The following is a 10,480-nucleotide window of genomic DNA, read 5'->3' on the forward strand; positions in this document are numbered from 1 at the left end:
AGAATGTACCGTGACTTGTTTTTTTTTTCTGATTTGAGATGACTGAAATGCAAAAAAAAGAAATTTTATACTGGTGAGGTTTTTTGGGGAGCACAAGCACATGCAGGAAGGTAAGACAGCTAGAAGAAGTAACAATAATAATAATATTAATAATAATAATAATAATAATAATGATAATAATAAATCTTTCTACTATAGGTACAAGGCCTGAAATTTGGGGGAGAGAACTAGTCAGTTATATCGACCCCAGTGTTTCATTGGTACTCTCGACCCCGAAAGGATGAAAGGCAAAGTCAATCTCAGCGGAATTTGAACCCAGAACAAGCAGACAGATGAAATTCTGCTAAGCATTTTGACCAGTGTGCTTATGATTCTGCCAGCCTGCCGCCTTTATAAGAATAATCCTTTCTACTATGGGCACAAGGTCTGAAATTTGGTGGGGAGAGACTAGTCGATTACATTGACACCAATGTATGACTGGTGCCTATTTTATCAACCCCAAAAAGGATGACAGGCAAAGTTGACCTGGGTGGAGTTTGAAATCAGAATGTAAGGAGTTCAAATTCTGCCCAGGTCAACCATACCTTTCATCCTTTCAGAGTCGATAAATTCAGTACCAGTTAAGCACTGGGATTTATGTAATCAATTTACCCTCCCCACTGAACTTGCTGGCCTTGTGCCAAAATTTGAAACTAATAATAAAGAAAACAGAATAAACTAATATTAATAAGTAAATCCATCTTTATGTATATAAGTGTGTATGTATACACACACACACATCCATACATATGCTTGAAATTACAGACAAGAGGAAAATGATATTCATTGTATGAAGTAGAGTATATATAATTTTAGTAAAATATAATTTTAACTATTATTAGTTAAAAGTCTTGCATTTCTGATGCAATATAACAAACAACTTGTTATATTGAAGTTGTTTGGCAATCATAAACTTGAAATTTTAAGTGACAACAAACAGTTTGAAACTATATATATATAATTGAGTAGTATATTACTTACTGGTCATGGCATATAACTAGTCAGAGTACATTTGAAGGGTCCTCAATATTGCTTAAGTGCAGTAGTCAACATGAAACCTATGGTAATATTCTGACTAGTTATATGGCATGACCAGTAACATATTGCTTGATAAAAATATAACCACTCTATTACTCATATCGAGTGTATTTTTTTTTCCTGACTTGTGGACAACTGGCTAATTATTTATATATATGATATAGATATAAAATCTTGTAAAATTACTAATCAAACTTTACTCTCCAAATGAAATGTCTTATCTGTTTCTAATAGAAAATGAGGTTAAATCTTTGACTGCAGCATTTCTTTAAATACTACATTAATCTCTATTAATCAATGCTGGCTCAACATCAACCACACTGAAACATTTTCTAAATGTTAATTGACAGCAGGTGCCTGTCGGAAAAGCACGTGGGAAAGACCAGATAATGTTACTGTACCAGGGAACATTAAGACACAAAAGGCTGCAACCAGGAAATGACACATATAGACAAATGTGATCTTGGCACTGAATCCAAATATTCTGTGATTATTTCTGGATATTAATGGTAATCAATTTAGAAAGGCTGCTGCAAATATAGTCAACATTGGCAGCACTAATTAGAGACTTAAGTTCACTACCTTCTGCAACAAAACCAGAATGATAGGATGAGTGTATTTTTTTTTTTTGAACCAATAGAGAGACAATGATGAGTAAAGGAAGTGGTGGGAGTCACAGACAGAACAAATATCAACAAGTGGACTAATTACAACACTAAAATGTAATACAAGATATGAAAACCTTGAAAGAAACATATGCTGAAAAGAAGAAATCTTTAGAAGAAAAATCGAGAGTATTTAATTCATCTGACTTCTGCTAAGGAAGACCATTTTACTGGCTTTCATTGCGTAATTCCTTTTTGAAAATAGACATGGAAATTAATTGGAAGAATTATTTGAATTAGGCTCAGAGTTAAAATCCAAGAGAGAATCAATTTCCGAAGGATGGATTCCTGAAACAGATATGACCAAAATTTCCTTTATTGCTCTGTGTAAGTTTTTAAATTCTTCTCAAAGAGTGCTTTTGGACCCAAAATGGGTTAATCCCGCCCACTTGCTTCTTAATAGCTTGAAGAATAAAGTTGTAAAACACAGCCATTAGTTGATGAAAATCTCTTTAACTGTTCTGTATAAATGTAATTCTTCTTTAAAAAACAGCTTTTGGACCCAAAGTGTTTTTTTTCTCTCCCTTCTAAAATAGCTTGAAGAATAAAGCTATACAACACTGCCATTGATAAAGGCTTTTAAGAAAAAGATGGATGAATGAAAAAAAAATGTCTGTATTGAGGACATGCAGCACAATGAAGGGGATAAGGAGGTTAGATAGGAACTGTATGCACTATATTACAACAATGAGAGGAAATGATGCTAAACTAGTACACTATGAGCACACAAAAATGAATACATACTTGTTTCTTCAATAACACATGATATATTTTATTTATCTTTTCATATAAGATAAAGAAAATAAAGAAAAAAATAGCTTGGACCACTAGGATTTTTTTACAGAGACTGAAAAAACATCAAAAGCGACTGAAAAAATACCTAATGCTTCAAGCTTTTTTTTTTTGTGGTTTTTACAAGATAGCTTTCAGCCTACCCTACAGTATTTTTCTGTCTTTGCTTTCAAATGAAATTATTCTTGCCAAGATAAATCACTAGTAATCTCTTAAAATTCCTTAGATTAATATATGAAATAAATAAAAAGCATGCTGTATTCCAACCAACATGTGAGCTTTCATTTGTTGTCAGTTTTTACAGGTATTTTCTGTGAATGCTTAGAATTAAATACATTTTCCTTGTCTGTGAGTGTTAGGTCACTGTATAATCTACTTAGGCTATATCAAGTTCATTTCCCCAGCTAAATGGAATTCATACATGCAGTTAATAAAGTGATGCTGGTAAGTTTTATCATGTTAGTTTTGACATAACTATGAAAAGGTTCACCTGACATAGAAACTAGTCAATCTTTAGTTTTAGAAGATATAGCTATCTGTGGGACTGATAATTAGACCAAAACAATCAAGGAGAATATAAAACTAGACTTGGATATCCCAAGTAAAGTGAAAAGACTATGTTAAATGCTGAAAAGTTGCTTATTAAATGTCATTGTTAATAATTTCTCTTTTTGATTGAACTGCTTCGGAGAGAGAGAGAGAGAGAGAGAGAGAAGACCCCCTTTAGTCATGAATGACCATCGGATTGCACTTAGAAAGTTCCCCTTCGAGGTACAAGTCTGGGCAAGGTTGTTTATGGAAGACCAGTAGTCATCCATGTATGCCAGCCTCTCCTCTCCATGCCATTGATGTTATTCAAGAGAAAGGCAAAGGCTGATACAGCTTGGCACCAGTGACGCCACAACTCATTTCTACAGCTGAGTGAATTAGAGCAATGTGAAATAAAGTGTCTTGCTCAAGAACACAGCACACAGTCCAGTCCAGGAATCAAACTCATTCCCTCATGATTATGAGCACAACGTTCTAAACATGGACAATTTTGAAATGAATTTTCAAGTTGAAATTACTTTCGAATATATTCTAATATCAATATTGAAGCCTGAGACAGAATTACAAGCTGCATTCAAAGACATGTTCAATGACTGAAGAAATATAATAAGATTCAAAAGACTCTTTCTGGAAAAGCTGTTAATCCCCCCACCTGCTGACTTCAGCAAGAGGGACAACAGCAATAACATTTAATCTAATTAACAAGCGACCAAAGAGGATTAAAAAAAAAAGGTCAGAGATTAGTTTATCTTATCCTCAATGAAGACCACAGTGAAAGAAATTATTTTTAATAACAGTGAACACTTAATTATAAGTGAGGAATTAGGATTGTTGGATTATCAGATAAAGCAGATTATATAGTTTATGTTGACCAATGAAGATAGGAAAATATGTTGTGCCATGGATACCATATGTGACTTGTTTTCAAGTCTCTCATCAAAGCATCATGGACATGTGATGGATATGCGTAGCTACTGGTGTAAAAAAAGTCACAATTTAAAAGCTTTGTAATTGATATGGAATGGACTAAAATGTTGTCTTGGAGAGATTTGTCTTATCTACAGAAATTAGAGTTCAACATCAGGTGCAATGGACCTGGTAGTTCATGAAAAAAATTGGCTTAGATAAATAAGCTTAACTCCTCTCTAGTTAACCAAAATGGTCAAATGAAATAAAGTTATCACACAAACATTATAGTCTTTTGTGGTTAATATTAGAGAAGGGAGTTCAGAAAGAAAGTTATTCAAATCTCTAGAACTGACTAACTTCCTGTAAATAAATGAAATAAAAGCAAGAGAGGAAACCAAGCAGGTGAATGTATAGGTAATTTATGATAATATCTGAAGCTGCAGCAAGAGATATTGATGATACATAAAAATAAAGAGGGGTTATTTTATTGCTTAACATCAAAATGTCAAGTAATAGTTCAATAAATAAATAAATAAGTAAAAATAAAAATGCTTTCCTCAAGTAGGCTATCAGGTTTTGGTTTAACAAATTTATATTTTATATATATGTGTGTATGTGTGTGTGTGTGTGTGTGTGTGTGAAATGTTATAAGAATTTAGGAACTTTGAGTGAACATGAAATAATTTGTTTTTAACAACTGAATTCTAAGTACAAAAGCTATAAATAATAGCATGTAAATATTAGGTTAAAAAACCATTTCGATAGAAAATGGTCAAAGGTTCTTTCTTTTCTTTTTTGTTAACCCAATATATACATTTCTTTTATTTTATTCTTTTACTCGTTCCAGTCATTAGACTACAGCTATGCTGGGGCACCATCTTGAAGTTTTAGTAAAACGAATTGACCCCAGTACTTATTATTGTTCAATTTGATACATATTCCTTTGCCAAGATTCTAAGTTATCAGTTGTCAAGCGGAGGTGGAGACAAATACAGACACAAACAAACACACACATGATGGGCTTCTTTCAGTCTTCAACTATCAAATCCAGTCACAAGGCTTTGGTCAACCTGAGACTATAGTAGAAGACAGTTGACTAAGGTTCCACACAGTGAGACTGAACCCAAAGCCATGTGGTTGGGAAACAAGCTTCTTACCACACAGCCATGCCATACTATTATTCATAGCTTTTCTACTTTGAATTCAACTGTTAAAAAAAATGAATTCTGACTATGTATATATAATTATTGTTAACTGTTAGTAAAGATGTAAATGGAATTCATGCTTTGTTATTGTTAGTGAGACAAGTGTGGTAGAAATAATGACATATACAATTACTACTGAAATTCTTTAACTAGTGGAAAGGGAATCTTTCTTGTATCATAGGCTTGTTTAGGTGAGACTATCTATTAAGAGTAGAACAGAGCACAGAGTTCTGCTTTGCAGGCAGTTTCGAATCAGGATAAAGTATGAGTCTGCAATGCATCAGCATGCATAGTTGGGAATGGTGAAGAGCTGCTGACCAGAGGCTATTTGCAATCAGCAAAATGGTTTACAGTGCTTACTTGTTCAGCAGTAAGGTTCTCCTCAGAAATGTCCTCTGTTTTCTCCTTAAATTTGAAGAAAATTTAACAAGCTAGGTTTAGAGAATATGAATCTAGAAATGAAAACAATATCATGTGCATGCACATATAATGGAATCTGTTCATTGCGATCGCTTTGGGGAAGAATCCTTTTAGATAACAACAAGCCAGCTGATAACATAAAACAGAGGATATGACAATACTCCCGAGTGTGTTTGGGACTCACTAACTTAGATAATAACCATTTGATAACACTATTTATGATTATAATAAGCAGCTTCTACTATATGCAGGTGTGTGTATATATATATATATTGTGTTTGTTTTTATGTCAAGTTATATGCAAAAACAATTTAACATTAAACTGAAATATTACTCAATACTTTTTAATAGAGTACCATATTTATCATATTTTTTCAAGTTTGGACTTGCTTGCCTTTGTCAGACAAAGGTGGGCAAGCCAAATCTTTGAAATCACAGTTAACCTTTTTCTATTTAAATCACACACACGACAGAAGTAAATAGACACCCCTTAAACATCATTTTATGTTTATTCTAACTTGTAAAGCTTTATGTTCGTTATTAATTGACATTTCTACGTTTCAGGTTCTACATGTGACTGTTTAATTATGTCATGTACAAGAGAAGCCTTGGAACTGTCTGAATTTCAAAGAGGCTGTATTGTGGGTCATTCTGAAGGTGGACACAGCATAAAATTGCAGAAAACCTTGGGATACTACTTTCTACAGTTCAGCTCTGATCTAGCAAAATCCATAATGAAAAATGGATTCCAGCTGTGAGCATCACACTGATTTTGTATTTTTGTCTTTTTGCAACAGTGTATCTAGGACCACTGGCAAACAGTTATTTAGTCATAAACCAGCTCTGACTGAGCAAACCTATGATGGAAACAGTTTCTATCATGACCATCTTACCTTTATATAGTTAAGGTGTGTGGCTAAGAGGTTCAGGTATTCAGCTCAGGCTTGTAAAGTCCTGAGTTCAATACTTAGTGGTGCTTTGTGACCTTGAGCAAGACACTTTATTTAACACTGCTCCACTCCACTCCACTCCAATCAGTGGGCAAAAATTGAGTAATACCTGTATTTCAAAGAGCTGGCCTTGTTACACTTTGTGTCAAGCTGAATCTCCAAGAATTACATTAAGGGAATGCATACCTGTGGAGTGCTCAGCCACTTAACTGGAACATTTGTCCTTGTAACTGATGGAGTGCCAGTTTTCATATATATATATATATATATATATATATATATATATATATATATTAGGTACAGTGTATGTAGGACCATATGAACACCAAGAAGTGCAGTCTATCACATACAAATAAAACTAATTCAGAATAGAGGTCACTCTTCATGCTTACATGAAACAACCTCTCTAGTACCACTAGCATGTTGCATGTGGGCAGCACACATTGTAAAGCAGCTAGCAATAAGAAGAGTGTTCAGCTATTGAAGCCAAGCTAAAGACAGAACAAGAATGAGATGTTGATTAAGCTGAACCATATTGCAGGTTTCCTCTGTAGAAGGGCAGTAACTTCAAATAAGAATTCACATGAACTGTAATAACCCATCCCAAGCCACAAGACAAACTAGCATGAAAAACAAATGTAAAATGGATGAGGATATACATATATATATATATATATATATATATATAAGCTCATATATGTGTGTGTGCATGTGTAAATGTAATGTTCTATCATTTGAAAGTTGTTGTTAAAGCAGATAACAACAAAAAAAAAACAGGCAAAATAAAAAAAAAAATAGAAAGCATTTGGCTAAGCATTATCAGAACATTTACAAATGAACCCCATCCTCCCACCATCTCACTGTGACATCTAAAATAAAACAGGTGTTTTACTCAACAGACCAACAATAACAACAAAAATATACTGCAGCGTTCATAACAATAATTAAAATAATTAAATAAAAAAAATAAAAAAACGCAAAAGATTCTAAGCCAGTATAGGTTAGAATGAACTTCAGCTAGCTTTCATTTATTTGGTTTTTATTTAAATGTTTAGCTTAGATTTAAAGTCTTATACACTTCTGTCTTGAGTAACAAAATAATACTAAGTAATAATAATACTAATAATAATAATCCTTTCTTGAGGGAGGGGGTGAGTTGATTACATTGACTCTACTGTTCAATTGCTACTTTTATCTCATCAACCCCAAAAGGATGAAAAGCAAAGTTGACCTTGGCAGCAATGGAACTCAGAATGTGAAGAGCTGGAAGAAATGCTGTTAAGCATTTTGTTGGTGTTTGTAGAACTTGGTCTAACTAGAATTAGATAAATATGACATTTCATGGATATATTTTTTATTCAATTGCTGCTTCATGCAACTTTGATTATTTAATTCAAGCTTGACCAAGCTGTTTGTATGTCAGCAAACATATCCTTCACTGTTTTACTATGCTAAATATGATTTTACTTGACTACAATAATATATACATACATACATACATATACAGGGTGTAATGGGTAAATTGACAGCATTTTATATTTTTAATTTTGCACATGTGTATTGTTTGTTTGTGATTTTGTCAACTACACAGTATAGTAGGGCTGGTTGGGCACCATCTGTGAGAAGAACAGCACCATGACATAATTCACTCTGACAGAAATTTGGAAATGGCATGCTGTACTGCTTGACATTCATGCTGGAAGCTCCAATATGAATATTTCAGAGTGTTTGGGTGTCAATCTGAGGACATGTACCGAGAGTGATAAAAATCAAATATCCAGTCAACATCATGGTGTTTGCAGTGATCACTAGTGATGGCGACATTATGCCTACAGTCATCGTCCCACATGGCCTCAGACTCAACATGGAGGCCTACATCAAGTGCCTGAAGGAGGTAGGGCTGCCCTGGGTCAAGAAGGTGGATGCTGGAAGACCCTATGTCTGGCAAGAGGACTCTGCACCATGCCACACAAGCAGGAGAACCCAGTCATGGCTGTCAGACAATTTCTGCAACCATATCAACACTAACATCTGGCCACTTAACTCCCCTGACTGCAACCCCCTTGATTATTATGTGTGGGGCACAGTTAAGCGAGAGACCAACAAAACTCTTTGTAACACCAAAGATGAATTGAAGGCAAGGATTATGGCAGCATTCACCAACTTAAACAAGGAGACCATCCAGAAAAGTTGCAGGAGATTCTAAAGTTGTCTGGAGGCCATGGTTGAAGTAAATGGTGATTTTATTGAATAAATTTACTCTTTAGTATTTCAAGATATTTTTATGTAATTTTGGTAAATATATCTGTTAAAATGAGATGCTAGTGTTATTTTCATTTTTGCATAATTTAGATGACAGTTTATTCACCGCATCCTGTATATATATGTATGATCTGCAAAACAATTTAATATCATATAAGAAACTCAAGGGTTTATGAAACAGTTAACAAGAGAAGACCTTTTATGATATTCCGAAAAGAAAAATGATCCTTCATTACTATGTCTTATATAAACAACTACAGATCAACAAAAGATATCATCCCTTACTACTACAGGGTCTGTCAGACATTAAGCAAATGCAGAACCTTTCTTGCATGAACTATATTAAAATGAAATTTGAATTTGAAATTTCAGTGTTGTTATATTCGGGAGGAGTCTTGATTGATAAGGCCTATAAACACATTCACTAGCCGTTTGTCTATATTTCCCTTCTCTTTCTTTTCCAAAACACCCCTCACCCCAAATATTTTTCATTATACCAATCTATAGCTTTCTTAATGATTGTACATTTTGTTTTCTAAATGTTTGGTTCCAAGTTTTAAGTATAAAAAAAAGAGAAAAAAATTTGCATGTTTTCACAATAGTAAAAAAAAAAGTGAAATATAGACTAACAACAACCAGTGATTATGTTTTTAGATTTTATCAATTACTACTCTTCCTAAATATAACAATATTAGTTTTAACACAAGGTTTCTGACCGAAATTATTGCAAAGCAAATTCAAAATTGCAATTTCTATTTTCTCCCTTTCTCTTCTAAGCATTGGAGTCATCTACCAATCTTTAATTCTGAAACTATTTGAGTATTTCAGATTTCAATAAGGATACCATTTACTCTTCTTAAGACAAGTAATTCCTAAAGCAATTGAAGGTATGCTTAGATAAGATCCTTTATTATGTCGGTCTTGAGCCATAGCTTTGTAAAGAGAAAAATAAAAAAGAGTACAGTGAAATGAATTGACACCTCCACCTCCCAGTATATATCTTGTGCTAGCCTTAGAATGATGAAAGATAAAGAAGGAATAAGTAGGGGGCTAGTGAGACTCGATTTTGGAGTGGAGAAGTGGATGGACAAAACCAAACACTAAAGAAGGCATTTAATGTGACACCCTAATTCTGTAAAAAAAAAAAAAAATTGGTGTAATGTAATGATGATAATGAGTAAATGAAATATAGGGGTAAACAAGTAAATAACAAATAAAACAACAAATAATAATAAAAATAAACAATGAAAAATGAAATTAATTAAACAGGAGTAGGAAAATAAATAACAATAATAAAGAGTTATTCAAAATGTATGTTTTAGACAATGTTAACTAGAGACCATGCAAAACACCTTGGATGCATTGTAGGAAAACTGCATATGTTAAATCAGATTCATACTCATATACTATCACACACGCACAAACATACACACATATATGCATGTGTAATGATTGCAGTGAAAAAAACAAAAACAAAATGAAAAACTCTTTGAAAGCATGCACACATCCACCCAGGAATATACAGAGATGCATGCTCTCAGTCATACAGTAATATGGAGAGATAGATAGATAGATAGACAGACAGATAGATAGATAGATAGATAGACACATACATAGAGAGAGAGAGAGAGAGAGAGAGAGAGAGAGAGAG

At 33.5% G+C, this 10,480-nt stretch overlaps 1 protein-coding gene across 1 annotated transcript in view; it reads right to left on the reverse strand.

Annotated features, from left to right (window-relative positions):
• LOC106883643 (protein MTSS 1) overlaps positions 1-10,480 on the reverse strand; it is a gene marked incomplete at its 3' end in the record, with an annotated part of 307,187 nt that overhangs the window by 70,096 nt on the left and 226,611 nt on the right. The window contains exons 13-14 of the mRNA XM_052970923.1: positions 5,558-5,602; positions 10-42 (exon numbers count right to left, since the gene is read on the reverse strand). Of these exons, the coding sequence (XP_052826883.1) occupies positions 10-42; positions 5,558-5,602 (78 nt within the window). The remainder of the gene's footprint in view (positions 1-9; positions 43-5,557; positions 5,603-10,480) is intronic.

This window comes from Octopus bimaculoides, chromosome 9 (assembly GCF_001194135.2).
Source record: "Octopus bimaculoides isolate UCB-OBI-ISO-001 chromosome 9, ASM119413v2, whole genome shotgun sequence".
NCBI classification, from domain to species: Eukaryota; Metazoa; Mollusca; class Cephalopoda; order Octopoda; family Octopodidae; genus Octopus; species Octopus bimaculoides.